The following is an 18,833-nucleotide window of genomic DNA, read 5'->3' as shown; positions in this document are numbered from 1 at the left end:
ACAAGGATCTCATAATAAAAATTAAAGAAACATTCAAAGCTCAGAAAAGAGGCAACAGTCAAAGAAAGATCTCTCAAATGACAAGCCAGAATAGCTAACTGCCCTCAATTGGTTTTAATGTCTGTGGGCAACAGAAATCCCTAACATGAAAGTCACTAATCAACACCACTGGAGCTGGCAGTGTTATCCAGCAAATTACGTTGACCAGCCTTGAACAGAGCGTAGCTTTGCTTGGAGTGTCAGCCTCGTTTCTGACTCGATTCTGATGTAATTTTGGTAGATACCTACTAGGAAGGAATGTGGCTCCATTGATGTCTCAAAGAAAGAAAGTCTTAACCAAAGAAGATCAGCTAAAGTAATTTTTATTATTAAATATATTTTTCATTATTATTGTTGCCTGTGAGTTGTAGTACCACAGACATGAACAGCTCTAGCTAGCAAAAGCCGCCAGAGGGAGGAACAACGATGGAAAGAGAATAACTAAATGAAAAAAAAGAGCCACATGATGTTTATACTCAATTCTCAAGCTGAAAGGACAACTGTTTTTGTGCATTGCATGTCATAACTGGCCATAGTTTGTTCTCTAATTGAAACAAATAGCTGTTTTGTCACAGATTTTTCCAAAATCTAATTTCACCTCTGTATCCTTTGGCACAATCAAATGTTATCAGTGAATGACATCAGATTTTCCAACCCATTAAATGCCACTAAACCATTTTGAACACATCCGAGTTGCAGCTCTCTGATGCATTGAACTGAATTTTGAATGAAAATATGTGCAAAAGCAGAAGAACGTAAAGTAAAAAAAAAGTCTAGTGGTGATCCCAAAGTTTGCAAATATACCAGATATGTCAGGCAAAATTATGAGGGCGACGTATAAAATGATGCATAAGACATCTAGCTGATTTCCATTTGATGCAGTGGTGCAGCTGTAAAAACAGGGTGTCTTGAGTTTCAGTGTTTCACTTGGTATCAGCATCAAGTAGGTTCAGTGAAGTGTTGAAACAAGATGATACCCACACTGCATGAGATTCTGGGTGTCAATAAGTGTTAGTGTGGAGAGAGTATTTAAAATTTAAAGAAGGGTAAGGAGTAATATAAAGGTAAAATCAAGAGTTATGGACAATAATACCAGATGGCCTGGGTATTTATATGTTGCATATGTATTCACATTACACTTGAATGCCCAATTCAGTAAATGGATCAATGAAAAAAAGCTTAAGCAAACCTGTGGAATTCAGTTTTTTTTTTTACATTACCCGTTGTGAGCTTCAGTATCGCCATCCTTTTTATTACAGATGTTATGATGTTGTGATGGATAAAGTAGTCCTAGGGATATGAATTTAAAATCTTACAAAGAGTCTTACCCATACTGTATACATAGGTTTACACTGATTCACCACAACATTAAAATCAGTTACCGGTTTTAATGTTGTGTATGTATGTATATATACTGTGTAAATACACCATTCAGCCACAACATTAAAACCGATGATTATGTTTCTTTAGCCTTGTGTTTGTGTGTCTGCACACCCTAACCCGTAAATAAATAAGGGGGTCAGGCTTTAAGGCAACTGAAACATTGTCCAGGATCTCATGGAGAGCTGGCTCTGTAGATCTTTCTCTCCTCCACATGATTGGTAAAATTATCAGAGTTAGTTAGTAGCCTTTGTATTTGTATTTTTTAACTGGTGAGAGAACCAGTCTAGCTATAGCAAGCTGTTTTCCTCTGCTTCTAGTCTTTATGCTAAGCTAGGCTAATTGCCACCTAACACACATGAGAATGGTATCAATCTTTTCATCTCACTTTCAGTAACAAAGTGAATGAGTGTGTTTGCTAAATGTAGATCTGTTTTTGACACATTCAAAATTGCTGTCATTTAGACTAATTAATACACTGATCTTTCATTCATGTTTTGTATTAAGTTACTATAATTAGTCATTAGATGACAAAAATAAAACTGGAAGTTGATACTGGAAATAAACTCAAATCTAAAATACTAAACCTAATTGAAATAAAAACATAATCACACTGCCTCCGTGAATCACATGAGGTTTGGCAATTAAATCTGGGGATTTGGGGATATCGGAATTTGAAGCTACTGGGATAAAATCAGGGAGTGTAGTAGAAAATGTATTTGGACTTGTTGCTAACTGCTGCCTTTCCTGCCATAACCAATGCAGTGGCTATATTTATACGACTTACTATTTGAAAAACTTGTATTGATATTGCATCACAAGATTGTTTGCAAAAACTACACTATAACACACAACCCATAAACTTTTGGAGGATTTTGGAACACATTAACAAAATTTTAGTCAATTTGTCTTAAAGTAAACTAAGAAGCTTTCAGTGAAATACTCTTGTGGAGTTTTATAGTCTTGACATAGTTGACTGATGCAGAACTTCTTTTACGTGAGGTCCAGTTTCTCTCCTCCTCTGTCCTTCATGGAGGAAAAAGGCAGCAGGTTCACGAAGCAAACAACGCATGGTTTTCCACGGAGGCTGCCTCAAGGCTTAAGCTCTCACCCGCAGCTGTGGTAAATGTACCATTATATGACTGCATTTGCCTCATAGAGGCTTAAGTGAGGCTAGTGCTCTGTGTCTCTGATGATAGTACCACATTACCCTCGTAATGATGCATCTACTGATGACGTTTCACTTGTGGTATTATAAATCTAATGCGTTAAGAAAACAGAGCTTCTAGTTATGGATGGGTGGTTAAAGGTGCATGTGGATGACCAGAAAGATTGACAGAAAGACAGTTGAGTGAACAGATGATATGCATTTTGAGAGAGCTCAGAGGATAATGAGAGGGCAGAACGTTAGTGGGCAATTTACAGCCAGAAAGATAGACGGAGCAGCAAAGCAACAGATAACTGCATTTAAAATAGCCGATTGGTCTGCCAGAAATCCAGCACTCCTCAGGGAGAGTTTGAAGTCCAACTAGGCATCTCTGCCTGTTATGACTCCAAATAGCAGCATGAGGTAACAGCTTGAAATCTTTATACCTAGAAATCATGTGACATGATGTGAGCTTGCTTGAGTCTGCCAACCTGCCTGTCATCACTTTAGGCCAAAGTACATATAAAGGCAAAGATTTTTACACTGGTAAACCTTGATATAATTTGATGGGGTTTTTTTTCTCAGTAATTACTCTATTTGTATACCCAGGCTTATAGTCATTTGTGATCTGATCTAAAACTAAGACCTGAACAATGCCTGTACCGCAGTCTTAAATAATCAGCCTGGCTGCACCAACTGATACTGCCAGATCTGAGAACCGAACCCGATTCAAGACCTGAGTCTATATTTTTGCATCATTTCATCCATTACTGACCATTAACTTGCCAGGCTAATGCAATGGATTGGAAATAACCAGACCCAAACTTGTCCAGAAGCTTTACGCAACAAAACGATCCAGACCCAACAAGCCCTAACAAAGCATTAGCTTGAGTGGCAGAATTCAAAGGTTTTCTCTCAGACTAAATATGATGCAAATTTTAGATTCTTAGGCAGCTGCATACAAAGTCACAAAAAACATGAAATGTACAGAGAGAAAAAAGGAGGAAGACTGGAGGAAAATAACAGAAAGAACTGGAGTTCCCTGAGATCTGTCTGTGTTTCTATTTAGCTTACAGTTAACATCCAGTGTTTCCAACTATTCATAATGGAAAGTAGCTAAAGCCTGCTCGTAAAGTCACTATAGTAAAACAGCTTAGTCCATGTGCTAATTTGCCTATTTGTGATGTCATAACGTAACTATTTACATAGGCAAGACTTAAAACAAATCAGTGTGAGAGCAATAAAGTCAAGCTGAACATAACTGACACATTCACAGCTCATTCGTGTTTCTGTCTGGCTGCTGATTGGTCGACCGAACGTGCTCTCGCTCTCCTCCACTCACTGAACACAGGAAAAACACAGAGCACATTCACTGAGAAATATTATAATAATAATGATATCAAGGTCTATCCAAAAATTCACTAAATTTGTAGCCTTTTGTGAAAAAAGAAAAAAAAAGGAAATTAAATAACAGGGAAAATAAAGGCAATGCGCAGGGCAAAAATTTAATATATGAATATGATATGATAAGAATGAGTGCTCTTATTGAGACAAAATGCATCAATAAGGCACAAAGTGTTAAAGGTTTTATTTGTCACTTTCTGAAAAGAATGTGTGCATATCGGCATATATATAACAGCTTTTACCGAACTACTAACCTGTCCATAAGGGGTCTTGGGATGCTCTTCTCTCATAAACTTCCACCTTCCTTTTTTTAACCAAACTCTTGTCTAGTGATGCTATAAGAATGGAAGTTTGCCACCAAACCTGACAGGCGGGAACATGATGGAAAGGGTTAGCGGATGTGAGAGGGAAGGAGGGAAAGGAATGATTTAGCCTGCTACTCCAAAGATATACTGTTAGAGTATGGGGAGGGTTCCATGAATTCATCGTGGAACACTCAGCTCAGCTGACATTTGTCCAGTGTCTCAAGCAGTGCTGCTGGTGCTTTCTGCGTGTTAATTCAGCTAGTGACCTCATGTTAACTATCCCAGGGTGCATGCAGCCCTCATCAACCAAACCATGATTAATCAAGCTCCCCACTGAGGATGTAAATGCTGTGCAGTAGCTGGTTATCAATATATAGTAGACTCTGGAAATTATAATTGAAACTCTATCTAATAAGTGACCATAGATAGAATTGTAATCCATTTAATAGAGAGTGAAAAGTGGGGTTGAATCAAGGAAGTTTTAGGCTTTTGGTTGGGTGTTTGCATGTGAGTGAATAGTGTGTTTCAAGATGTAATAGGGAATAGCTCAATGCTCCTACTAGTATATCCAGAATCCATTTTCCTCAGTGAGCCTATTAGTGTAATGTGAATGATATCGTTCTTGTGTGCTCATACAATGTTTCATTTTTTCACTCTTTTTTATTCCAAAACGTGGACAGTCTGAAGTATTGGCTCACCTACAGCCCTTCTGGAGCCAACATCCACAAATAAATGACAGCAGTGTGGTCAGAGCTGCATTTTACATCCACACATAATCACTGAATAGCCTTTCAAAACACATAGCAAGGCAGACAATTGTCATTCAGAATCATCGTCCTTGAAAAACTATCATTTTCCATTTAATGTAACTTTCACCTTCCTGGGACCTGCCGGGGTTGCGGTATTTTATTGGTTCTCGTTGAAAGTTTCTGTGACACTAAAAATAAGTCATTTGCCCCTAAATCAAGTGATTCTGTGACAGGGTCCTCTGAGGAGCCAATCAATAGCCTGATGTCATTGTCCCATGGTCCCAGGTGTTGGTGGTTTCTGATAAATGATACTGGACTCATCCCGGAAAGGTTCACTCGGTGGCAATGTTTTTGCTCCCCATTGAAACCAGCCTGTAATAAATCTCAAAGGGCAGTACATGAGACAAAATTGCCAGGGTGCCATGAATATTTCTGTATTTTAATGGTTGTTTGTGAACTTGTGTGAAGCTCTCAGAACACTCACAACCCTTCAAACAAGGACGATAGTATGGATTTAACAGCTGCATGGAAAGAAAGTGGAGAGAAAAAAAACATCAGTTGACGTGAGTGATTGATTCATTTGAAGTCGCATGAGGCATTCGGCAGCGTGTTTGCTGCATTTTAAAGCACTGCATGCTTTGGGCCTTTTCTCTGTCTTCATATGAAATTATAAAAGATCCTTGATTGAGCCTCAGGCCACTCAAAATAAATTAGACCTAACAACTCAAATAAGGTGTTCAAACTTTTGGAGGTGGTCTGAAATGCCAAATTTCAACTGAACACAAATTCCGTATTAGCACCTTTACCAACATTTGCATATATCAGTACTCATTTGAATATGGTCTTGATTTAATTGTTTAAAGCTGGACTTTATGAAGAAATTATGAAGTGCCTCTGCTTGCCAACCATGGTAAACAAAACCCACTACTCTAGCTCCAAGATGAATGGTATGAGCTGAGTATAGCCCAGGAGGTTGCATAAACTGGAGGTAGACCTGAATGTGGAATTGTGGCAAATACTCATGATAACGTACAGCAAACAAAAGCTGCAAAGAATTTACTCATGTGTTGGGAAAGAAGTGGCATGTGGCAGAGATAAAGAGAAATGTGACACAATATCAATATAAACATAATCGTATCAAACTTCCTCTGAATTTTTTTTGGTTAAGATAAAGTATTTTTGGATCATTTACCCACAAAGAATTGGAATTCTTTTGTGTTTTTACTGTTTAATTAGATGCTTGAGCTGACTCTTCTCAAGTAATAATTTCATAGTGATTTGGAACCAAGGCATTCTGTTTCCTGTAAACTACATTTGGAACACAACTTCTACATCAGATTAAATAAAATACTTACGTGACTACATGAAACTACACCCATATAAAATCAGTCTCTTTCAGGCATTTTGTAGCTAGTTACTGTGTGCAGATTAATGAGTATTGTTACCACTATCTGTTATCCACGACAGCTTTTAATCTGTATGAAAGACACCCCCTTCAGCTCATTAAAGCAAGATGGACAGGACAGATATGTGTGCTGTATCTGTGGCCTCGACTTTGAAAACTTATATTTTCATACAATGATTCATCATTAGTGAGTGGTCAATGAGCATGGAACTGGTACAAAATAACCACAAACCTCTGTGTATGCATAAAACTGGTCAATTATACCTGTAATCTGTCAGGCTTTATGATGCAATCTGTTGGGTGTTGGAAATGGTGACATCCTGGGAGTACACTGGACACACAGTTTTCCAGTGAAAAATATAAAACAACAGTTCACTTTATTTCACTGATGGTGATACTTAGCCATAAGTATGTGGATCCCCAGACATTAAACCCATATTTATTCATTCATTCAATCTTTACTTATACAGGATGGTCCAAAGAGCAGTTCACTCTCTTTTGCAGTGGCAGCTTTTGTACATAGGACAATACAGTGAAAAATGTAACATTTAGACAAACATAAAAGTCACAAAATGCATTAAAGATACAAATAAATAGGACAAACAGTGTAAAAAGAAAGAAAAGAATCAAGGGCCTCTGAACACAACTTTATGGGATAAAGGCCTACTTAACCTTAGACCTAAAGGTCTGTAGTTTGCTCAGATCTTTCCATTGCAGGTACAGGAATAGTCAGTGATGGACTAGACTGAAATTTTAAAATCTGTTTGTTTGTCTGTTTGTAAACATACACTAAGGTGTGCAGATATCCTCTAACTGACAGAGAGGGGCCAACATACACTACCTGTACACACAGTGAATTCTAAAGCCATCTCCTGATGTGAATCCCAAAACTTTCCGACACACAACGTCTAAAGTGTAGATGTGGTGCATGTATATAAATAACATCACCATAGTCACGTACAGATAAGGTTGTAGACGGAAAAAAATGTTGCCTAAAGGCAATTTTTGTGTATGTACAGAAGATTCAGCTTTTGTTTGAGTTCTTTCTACAGTATTTGTATTTTTTCTCAGTTGGTGAGCCATCCAACTCATATATATTTTGCCAACTGCTGACACACGATTTGGTGAAGAGTTTGTGAAGAATTATGTGACTGTTGAACATGTCATTCCAAATCAATGAGTATTAATATGCTACTATAGCAGCCTGCATTTTTCTTTGAAAGGTTTCCACAATTTTAGAACCTGGCTACAAGGATTTTCTCCCATTTGGCCACCAGAGCATTAGTGAGGTCTGCCAGTGATGTGGGGTGATAAGGCCTGACTCATAGTTCAATTTCATCCTGAGGGTGTTGGATGCGGTTGAGGTCCAGCCAGTCAGGTTCTTCCACACCAAAGTGTGGAAACCATTTCTTTATGAACCTGGCTTTGTTCGTTGTCATGCTGAAACACGAAAGGGTTAAACCCATACTTTTGGAACCACACTAATGTCTGAAATATCACTGTAGTAGCATTAATTGGAAGTAAGGGCTGGGGCTGTACACAGTGAAAAGGTATGTGCACAGGGATGTCCCCTCTTGGATGACTTGTGAACCCTTCTTTTTTACCTTATAACCAATATTTTACACTTAAAATGTATCAAATGTGTCTCATGTGAAAACAATGCTACAATGTCAAAGTATGTCATATGTCAAACTCACAGTGATGAACATACAAAGAAATATCACCTGAGTCTGAAGCTCTTCTCAGCTTTATGAAGCTTTATGGGGAGTTTCACCTCATTGTTTTGTGTTTTCTGATCTGTACATTTACTGTTCTGGTTCATTCTCATTGCTCTCATAGTGAAGTTTTTAGTGATGTTTGCTAACAAGTTAACCATATCAATTTAAAAGGTTCTGATATGTCAAAGTTGTGTTCACAACTTGAATCCTGCCCCCAAGTGGCCAAAAAAATCTGATATCGTAGTTTCAATCCTGCACATGTCTAGCAGTTGCATCTCAGCAACAATGAAAAATCGAACAAATCCATAATGTAAAAAGAAACAAATATATGCAGTTTCACTTTAATGCTCTAATTTTTCTTAAACAAATTTGAGACGAATATACTACAATGAATATTATTCACCTACAATAGCGTTGGAGTTTACTCTAAAATGATGTTAATTTGGTTTAGTTATCACATAATTCAGCCAAAAAAAAGTTGGTTTACAGTTTCCCTATCTGTTGCACAAAGTAACACAAACTTAGCTTCAATCTTGTATATACTGTATCAGCTTTCACTTCTCTACAATATTTCTTCACATTTTCATGTTCCACTTGTTGCCTTCTTGTTCAACCAGTACCTTTTATATTTCTCCAGTGTGGTTTAAAGCTTTCGAACCGTGGATCCCTATGCACTGTTGTATTCAAGTTGTTTATATTTCTGCATGAATGCCTCCAAAACTCCCTGTACTGTGACTTTATTGTACCTGGCAGGTAGGGAGTTTATTTCTGATGCTGTTTATTCGGTTCTGTGGTGTTTTAAGAAATAAATATTTTGAAGAATGTTCAGATTTCACTACTAGTCAAATCAAGTCAATTTTATTTACATAGCGTCAAATCATAAAAGAAATTATGTAAGGGCACTTTTCATATAGAGCAGGTCTAGACCGTACTCTTTACAATATTATTAACAGAGACCCAGCATTCCCCGATGAGCAAGCAATTGGTGATAGTATCAAGGAAAAACTCCCTTTTAACAGGTAGAAACCTTGAGTTGAACCCAGCTCATGGTGGGCGGCCGTATGCCCCGAGGCTGGGTTTAGAGAAAAAAAGAGAGTGTGAGGGAAAAAAAAGGGGGGGGACATAGCATAGAATAATAATATTTATTATGCTCATTTGTGTCATAATGGATTGTAAAAGTTTACATTCTTACTAGTTAATCAAAAAACATAATTTGTATTGAAACACTGGGGGAAAAACTGGGGGAAAAACTGCACGTGTACGTCTCTGTGTATGGACGCTTGTACAAAGGTGTGTTGATGTGCGTGGATTTGCTAAGCATTGGCTAAAAATTAACTTTCAATTTGATCGCTGATAGCAGTGATAGCTCAAGTTTCAGGATGTGTTGTTTATGTGAATTATAAAAACAGCAGCTGAAGTCGTCCCACATTGACTATAACGATGTGGCTCATGTTCGCCTGCTGGGGTTCATGTTGCTGCATTGAGCACAAAAGCACTTAATTACAACAGTGCTCTTTCCCCTCTCACCCTGAATTCTCATGGGGGACTTTAATTGCAACAGGTAACTCATCAAACATTCATCAGACCTTTCTGATTAAATTTCAGGTCAACCGACTATGGAGCAACGTACAAGAAGCTGAATGACAAAGTCGGCGCAAAGACAATACTGAGTTATTTGTACGTGAGCCCTAACAACAAGAGAAAGGTAATGTTCTGCTTTTGTTATTTCCTTTGAATTTGATAATTGTATTGATTGTATGAGTTGCTTCTGTTCCCTCTTAACTGTTGGTCCGATACACAGCGTGCAAAGTCAAATACAGGCAGACATATCGATGTTGTCTGACTCATCATTCCCTGTTTGATTTCTGTCTCCCCCTCCTTCACTGCTACAGTCTCAGTGGGATGCATGGAGCAGTAGTTTATTTATTAACATGTGGAATCATCCTAGACAATTAGCTTGCAGCAAAGAAAATACTCTCCAATCTCTAAAATTAATAGCCTGGCTAAAGTGTCTGTGTTTCTTTCCGTGTTTCCAAAACTAAATCAATTAGAATAAGTAAGATGAAAAGGAGTAAAAGACAAGAATGGCTTCATATTTGCAGCCATTCCTTTAGGTGGTGTTCCTACATATTCCTGGGTTTGGGTCAATTGACCGTTAAAACCATCTGTCTGTGTTCACAGCTTCACCTTTCTCACTTTACATGACTCTTTCTCTGAGTTAATTATTGTCTAATAACGAGGATGAATTGCAGCCCCACCTGAGTCAAGAATCCCAGCCACCCACCTGATCAAGTTATTTGGTCTGTCAGGGACTTGGGCATCCCTGAGGTTAGTGAAGGGTGTGGAGCCAGCTGATGAGACATAGATAGTGAGTGGAATCTGAACATAGAGAGAGCCAGCATTGGCTATACAGGTTAGGCTGGAATTTCCTTATCTTGTTATCAGGGGAGGATTAAGAGACGTTTCAGTCAATATGAGATATATTACAGTGCAACTGTAATTATCATAGCACATTTGCTATAATTTACTTATTTGTTGTGTTTACTCATTATAAATTTGCCACATCAACGTGTGCTTCAGTTATGTTCACATATTTCCCATAATACTTTTATACTAGAGGTCATTGGGTCTTCCCTTGTTTTTGTGCAAGTTAAGTCTTTAGACCAAAAACAGACCTGCAGTTAAAAAACGTAAGGGGTCACGTTGGTTGCCTCGCGTTGTTTTGGGTACTGGTGAGACAATGATATACGATGTAGGATATCCAGTTTTAGTAACAGATCCATGTGTTTAAGAGGCTTAACAGATGCCAAAGCACTCTGAGACAGGATTTTACAACTCTAGACAGTTATCATGCTGACAGTTTTTAAAAATTTTTTTGCAACGATCATCAAGATTAGAAGTATACATTTTCTCCAGAGCACCCTGCGCTGGCACCCCAACTGTGTTGACAGAGTGGCCTCACTCGAATGAATGGCTGTATTTTTTCACAGAAGGATAATGTCGGCTTGAACGTGGCTTTAGCCAACCTTACTGATTTCATGTGGGCCTTTTTTATATACACTGAGTTATATATTTGTATGTTCTATAGATTATTGCCTCAGAAAAAATAAAGGGCTCCTGTCCTAAGTGTGAACTTTAAAGAAAACTCCTTCCTAATTCTGAAGTGAACCGGGAAATGGTTGTTTTGACTGTAATGATTTAGAGCCAGTTAGTTTTTAATCAGTGATTTTCTCAGCTGGTGTGGAGTTGGATGGGATAACAGAGACAAGGTCTCTATGCAGATTCAAAACAAATTAGAGGCAGCACATCAGCAAATGGTGAGTGTTAACTAATTTTTCTGCACTCAGGTCCATTTGGGTCAATTTACTCAGGTTCCATTATGGCTTTGGTCTGTTAGGGGTTTGGGGATTTGTATTTTTTGAATAGTCTTTTGTCCATGTCCAGGGCTGATCCAGCTCCATCTGACTGTTATTTTTGCTAAGTATGGAGCCTCTATGACATGCCAATAAATAGCTCCCAGTGAACCGAGTTAAAGTGAGAGAGAGCCGGACTGAGGTACAAATTAACTTCTTTGCCATTGTGTGTAGATGGGATTAACAGTGCATGTTCTGTGACACCTTGGTAAAGCCAATGAAGAGGTTTTGAAGTCTCCAGTACTGACTTAATGAGTCAGTACTGGAGAAGGGACAATGGGAAAGCACAGTAGCCTTTGAGTCCAGCTGGCTCGATAACACTAGGCCTCAGTTTAAACACACAGTACGGCGAGCAGATGAAGACCTGCAAACAACTTGACGGCTTGTTAATATCTTTTCACACACGCAGGGACACAGAGAGACACTTGGAAATGCTCTCTCACATACACATAGGGATACAAACAAGATGACAGACACACATGCACTGCATCAGGCTCCCCCTTACACACGGCGCACACACACGTAGTGTGCCTTTATCTGTCTACTATCCTCCTTTCTATTTCCAATCACTCTTACTTACATTTGCACACAGGTACACGTGCTAATTATCTTTGTCTCATAAATGTTCACACACCCTCTCTGGGTCTTATTTCTCTTTCAGACTTGTAGTATCCACATACTGTGAAAGCATGACATTTGTAATGATTTAGAAAACCAGGTACTGTTTTTAATGTTGTGGCTTATCGGTGTATAAACAAGACAAAAAATCTATAGCTACACTAGTGGCCCCGTGAGGCTATAATAATTACATACAATACATACTACTCTCAGGTTGTCACCAAAGTATAAAAAATGTAACAGTGCCGTGAGAGTGGTAGAAGAGGAAAGGTTGTTACCTAAATCAAAGGGGTTTATTTTCTTTATGTCAATTTTGAGAAATCTCAGACATAACTTGTCAGGCTCAGTTTTACATTGTGAGATTGATGAGTACGACAATGTTGAGCAAGGCTTGACAAGTTGAGCCTAAATATAGCTGAGACTAATTTGGGCTTTGAGCTGAATGCTATAAATAGCATCTCATGGCATGTTCATGTTAGACTGAAGTTTTTATAATGGCCAGTTTCAGACTTGTAAATAATCTTTTCTCTTTTTTGAAGACTCCAACACATATCTGAACTGATGTTTAATGATGCAGTAGTGTCTGAAAAGCAACCAAACATACAGTGGCCCATAGATCTACACTCAGTAACCCATAATGGCAATGTTTTCAGAAATTCTTGTGAATTTATTAAAAATCCAAAAACTGAAATCTCTCATATACAAAAGTATTCAGCCTCTTTGCTGAGGCACTCCAAACTGTGGTCAGGTGAATCACCTTTGCTTTAATTATCCTTGAGATGTGTCTAGAACTGGAGTCCACCTGTGGCAAAGGTATACCTGTTTCCATATGGTCCCACATTTCAATTGGCATGTAAGGACAATGACCAAGCCATGAAGTCCAAGAAAATCTCTGTAGAGCACAGTGACCTCAATAATTGTGAAATGGAAGAACTTTGGAACCACCAGAGTTGGCCGTCTGGCCAAATTTAGTAACCAGGCAAGAAGGGCCTTGGTCATGGAAATGATCAAGAACCCAATGGTCACTCTAACAGAGCTTCAGCACTCCTCTGCAGAGATGGGATAACCTGCTGGAAGGATGACCATCTCAGTAGAACTCTATTAATCAGGCCTTTATGGTAGAGTGGTTAGACGGAAACCACTCCTTGAGTAAAAGGCATGTGACAGCCCACTCGGAGTTTGCCAAATGGCATTTAAAGGACTGTGAGAGCATGAGGAAAAAGATTCTTTGGTCTGATGAGACAAGAATTTAACCCATTGGGCAGAACTCCAAACACTATGTCTGGCAAACACAAGCACTGCTGTTTAGCATGGTAATGGTATGAGTGTGTTTCTCAATGGAAGGGACTGGTGAATATTGAGGGAAGGATGAACGCAGCCAAATAAAGAGGTCCTTGAAGAAAACCAGGTAGTCAACCAAGAACCCATTGGTCCATGAACCCATGAGGAATGCTGTCAAATCTCTTTAAGAGAGAAGAGGTCTGTTCAAAAGGTCCCTAGATTTGTTGCTGGCACTCTTTTGGAAAACACAAAAGGGGTTTTAAGGTTGTCAGATCTAGTGGGAAATTGGCTAAGTTTTCAACACTTCTGTCATAAAATGCAGCATTTAGGCCTACAACTTTCATGGTAGCATGCTTATGCCTGGCATGTAGTTTTGTTTTTTTTGTTTTGTTTTTTTTCCCTTATAGAATTTAGTATTTAATGTGTAGTATGTTTAGTAGTATAGTAATAAGTTTGCATGTTAACACATGTGTGCAGAGTTAGTATGTTAACACACAAGTATAATAACATATGTAGTTGAAAGAGTCTTTTACTGTGCCATGCTAATGTTTAGTATATTAGAATGCTATTTGTGTTTTAGCATGCTATGGTGGCATTAATCTCAAAGTAGAGCAAAGGATAGGGGCGTTGTCTGGACTGGTAACCATCAGGGGCTGAGCCCAGATTCTTGTCCATAAAAAAGGTACTTCTAAATAGACTGTTCCGATGCAATATTTTCTTGCATGTGAAGGCTACACTTTGCTTGAAAAATGTGCGGTATGAGAGGGAAGGAAGGGTTTGGATTTGATTTATCAGCTCAGCTCGTAGCCTAAAGTTTTGTTTTATGGAAACTGTAGTAACTTAGCTGTCAATGTATGACATTATCAGAAAAAAAGCTGGATTGATCATAAAGCTTGCCTCGGTTGTTATCACTGTTTGTAGGTGTACCAGACCAGTAAAATATATAACTTTTTCGCTAACACGAGAGGCTAGTTTGGTGTCGCTAGCCAAGGGGAGGCACAACTAAGCTGTCATTGTTAACAGTTTTGCTGGTTACATTGCAATGCAAAGTATGTTAGCTGTATATGCTCTGCTCATACAATGTTCACATAAGTTGGAACTCAGATATACATTTACACACCTTGTTTTCCTGGCTCACCATGAGAGGATGTTTGTGCTTCAGCAAAAATCTGCATATATCAGTTTTTTCCTCACACTGACTGACTGTGCAAGCTACCATTGGGTATAGTACCCCATCAACTGAAGAATTGACAGAGACCTGTCAGTCAATAAGACACTGAAGATAACACTGCCGACCTCTTTTTACTGACCTTCAGTTACATAATGGCAAACCGCTCAAAGTGGAGAATTATTCAGGGCTAAAGAAAAAACCTATGGGGCTACAGCCATGACCAGCTGACGCCTATGGCTAAGGCTGACATAAATTCAGTAACTAGTTTTAGAGCTATCCAGACATCTGAAGTGCCGGACAAGAACATTTTAAACTGTGGTGCTACATGGAAATCAGGAGATAACCAAAGACATTAGTATTTATCTTGTGTGGGCAATGAATATGTGCAAAAAAATCAAATGACAATCCATCCAGTAGCTACTGAGATTTTTTCACCCCAGACCAAAGTGTTAGACTGGCAGATGGATGGACAGACATTGCCATCCATGCTGTTAGTGTAGAAAAAAGTAAATACGAGTAAAATACAGAGAGACAGATCTTGGAAGCAAACATGGAAGAACTTTCTCACACTCAAACACACATACTCTGTTCTTCCCTCCCACATGCAGTTAATTCCAAGCACACACACGCGTTCTTGTGAGGGAGGGTAGCAGAGACTGCAGGTTCGTCACTCTTGCTGTCTCTCCCGGCATGGCGCCATGTGACTGCTGCTGGTGGCAGACAAAAGCCCCTCTCTTCACACAGTAGTGAAAGTAAATCAGACCTTTGTGGCTGTGGGGGATAGAGAGAGTAAAGCACCGGAGAACGGACAGGGAGGGAGGGAGAAACAGCACGGAGAGCAAAAGAGAGAAAATGGGCAGGCAATACGAGAGGGGGAAAGAGACAGCAAATAAACTGGCATAGAGCAAGTGAGCGTGGAAGAGTGGAGTGGGGAGGAAAATGAAAGAAGGATGACAGAGCAAAAAAAGAGAGAGATGGCCCAGGGGTCCCCCATGGAGAAAACAGTCAGTCAACACAGCAGTTACATCAATTTTCATAGTGAGCTTGTACATGAGAGAACACATCTCAAGTACACATTAGGGGAAATGATTTTAGTTTTTGCCTGAGATTTTGTCTGAGAGCACATTATTACAGTAAATGGCTTTGGATGGTGAGTCCTGGTAAAAAACAAAAAAAAAAAACAAAAAAAAAACAACTCACAGATTGCAGTCTCATACAAATGGTTATTGCCTGTAATGGTTTGAAAACAAAGAGGAATTTTCCAGTGGAAGTTTCTAAGTGACAGATGGATTCAGTCTCTGCTACTTTAATCTCAGTCTTTGACTTCTCTTTAAGGAATACATAACTGCTTTTCTCATGAATGTACTGACTAAAACAACAATCGTGGGGCTCAAGAGTTTTCAAGGCCTCAAGTGCGTTTGCTTGTCTGTGTGTTTGCACAAGTGTTTGCATGCACAGCCTTCAAAAACAATTATGGCCTTGTGTGGCTCAGACAGCATCATCAGGCAGGTGGGTGGAATATGAATTCACCTCAGATGAGACCTCTCCTACCATAGAGCTTCAAAGACTTTTGTTCATTGTCTCGGTTTTGGATACAAGCTCAAACTTAAAAGTCAACTGTCCTAAAAAGAGCAATGACAAAAACAAGTCTTGCAGAAAGACAAACAGAATCCTTAAACAATCAGATTAAAGGAGATTGTCCAAAGATTTACAGCAAAACTTAGAGGAATTTCATACATAAATACTCAACATGATATAATATTGATGCCTCACTCTGCAGTAGCAATGAGTGCCTTACATCAAGGCTCAAGATATGAAGTGTGAGAACAACCTGATGATAGTATCAATATGCATCTCTCTTCTCACTTCAAGCTTTTCTAATTGCATTTTTTGACTGGTTAAAAATGTTTGCCTTTGTTTAGACATTTACCTTTATTATGTGATTTATTCAAATACAAATGATTGTTAATGACTTGATGTTTAAAATTCAAATTTGCATAGGGCCACCCCTTCTGTTTCAGTTAGTCAACTAAAAGGTTATAGAGTCATGGATGAAGAAGAAATGTTAAGTTAATGAGTTGTTTCAATGGTCTTTTAATGTAGGGATAAGATAATAGGACCAGGATCTAGAAATAAGTCATGAGTGGACTGCAGTGACTAATGAAAAAAATGGAAAACTAAATGAAAAGAGTAGAGATAACAAAATTATGGATGAATTAAATATTTTTTAAACAGCAGTAGCAGACTGTGGAAATTGGACTGAAAAAAAAACATGAAACAGTAAATCAAAATTATCGAGTGGTAGAAGAACAAAAAAGAACAGGAAACAAAAAATGCGCCAAATGAGCCAAGACTACATTTAAGTCAAGTTTGTTTTATGTTACTTGTCCGTTGTTCTGGGTTGATGTTGGTTTCTTTGCAATGGATGCTAAAAGACAGGTTTTCACGACTCTCTGAAGCTGAACAAACCACGTAAGTGTAAGTGTGTCAAGCTACTTTTTAGATCATGCTCTGAACCATAGGCCCTGTTCAAACCTGGCATTAACATGCATCTTGGGTGATCCGATCACAAGTGGAGAGCTCTGAATACAGGTGTGAATGCACCCAAGAGGCATTGAGGACGCATTTGAGATCCGATCACTCAGAACGCATTCAGAGGTGATCTGGGCTGCATAAGGCCACATTGGACGACTTCCTCGTCCAGCTACAGTTTCATTATGAACCGAAAATATTAATACACTTCTCAGAGTGTTTGTCATAGATATATTTATTTGTAGCGGCCCGCAACAAAATCAACATTTACCGCCACAGATTGATTTTCTATTTTTTTACTGTTCCAAATGGGTAAAATCTTTTGTCATTATAGACCTGTGCACAGAGCATTATTTTCTCGGCCACTCCTTGCTCCACTCTCTGTCTCTCTCTCTTTCTTTCTCACACACACACAAACACATTGACAACAGACTGTCCGTCATAGTCGGACTAGTTAAAAACAAAAACACATTTGGTCTTGGCAAACTGAAATGATGTATGTGTTTATTTTGCATATAGATCGGGGAAGTGAGATCCGATCACAAGTGGTCACTCAAGATGCATGTGGAGATGCATTTTAATGTCAGGTGTGAGCTGACGTGCTTAGAGCTGTCCACTTGGGGCCATAGATGCGGAACTGTTGCTTCCGAGGTTCTGGTGGTTTCCTTAGTTGCTATGGCTATTGTAGAGGAGAGGCTGGTATTTCTGACCGTCTATGTATGGGCGTGGTTTTTGAGCACACATAGCAGGAGAGGTGGTCTGTTTTGTTCTACTTAAAGTTGTAATCCTCAACTTCTCAGTCCTGGTTGATTTGTATGGCCTCAAATTAGGGTCAATGAGATTTACAAAGTTTGTAGTTGTAATTCAACATTTGTAAACCTGTGAAATAAATCTGTATGGAAAATCTGAATTTGTGCATGTGTAGAAAAGATTTGTTTTTTGTAGAAAAGATTTGTATTTTGTAAAAAAAAAAAGAATGGGACCATGTGAATAAAATCTGTGAACAAATTATATCAGTGAGGACAGAGGTGTAGATGGTTCTGTTGCTTGATTTTCAAGAGGGACGACAGTGCGAGCTCTTCTTGCTCTACTTGGGTTGCAGAAGAGCCCCCCACCGCAATTGGTGCAACAAGACAGACTCAGGTTGTTTTTAAGAAAGAAGTCAAAGAAGTCAATACCTGGACATTTTCCATCATGCTATGAGCAACTGTGATCTAACTTCAGGCTGCACATGGTACAAGTAGTTTTCCAAATAAACAGAAGGAAACAGAAAAGTTTGTTACCTTGCTGAAGAGTTGGAGGTGTGAAGCCTATTACCAGCAGTTCATCTAACAGCTCACTTTGGCTGCACTCCTCTTATTCTATTACTCCCTGCAATATTTAAAACTGATTCACTGTGAAAGAAACGGCAAAAATGACGAATATTCACGATTAGCGCTAGCTACTTTTACAATTATGTCTCCTGTGGACTCTTCACAATAAAAGCCACCCTTTCTTTCGCTAGTTGATTATTTTAATGTGAAGCAGCTGTATTAAGAAATTTTGGTTTTGCATTAACTTAATACAGTTATGATATAGTGTATCATTTTGTGTGAATCCCTTGTGTGTGTGAGGGCAATCTGAATCCAGCACATGAATGGCGGACTTTGCCACTAACCTTGAAAACTACTA

At 38.8% G+C, this 18,833-nt stretch overlaps 1 protein-coding gene across 1 annotated transcript in view; it reads left to right on the top strand.

The window, feature by feature from the left end:
* The window catches only part of LOC120799633 (VPS10 domain-containing receptor SorCS1), a 149,774-nt gene that overhangs the window by 67,012 nt on the left and 63,929 nt on the right, over positions 1 to 18,833 (top strand). Inside the window, exon 3 of the mRNA XM_040144854.1 lies at positions 9,753 to 9,852. Within this exon, the coding sequence (XP_040000788.1) occupies positions 9,753 to 9,852 (100 nt within the window). The remainder of the gene's footprint in view (positions 1 to 9,752; positions 9,853 to 18,833) is intronic.

Source organism: Xiphias gladius, chromosome 15 (genome assembly GCF_016859285.1).
Source record: "Xiphias gladius isolate SHS-SW01 ecotype Sanya breed wild chromosome 15, ASM1685928v1, whole genome shotgun sequence".
NCBI classification, from domain to species: domain Eukaryota; kingdom Metazoa; phylum Chordata; class Actinopteri; order Istiophoriformes; family Xiphiidae; genus Xiphias; species Xiphias gladius.
Note: the sequence above shows the minus strand (reverse complement) of the source record. Positions and strands in the feature narration are given on the sequence as shown.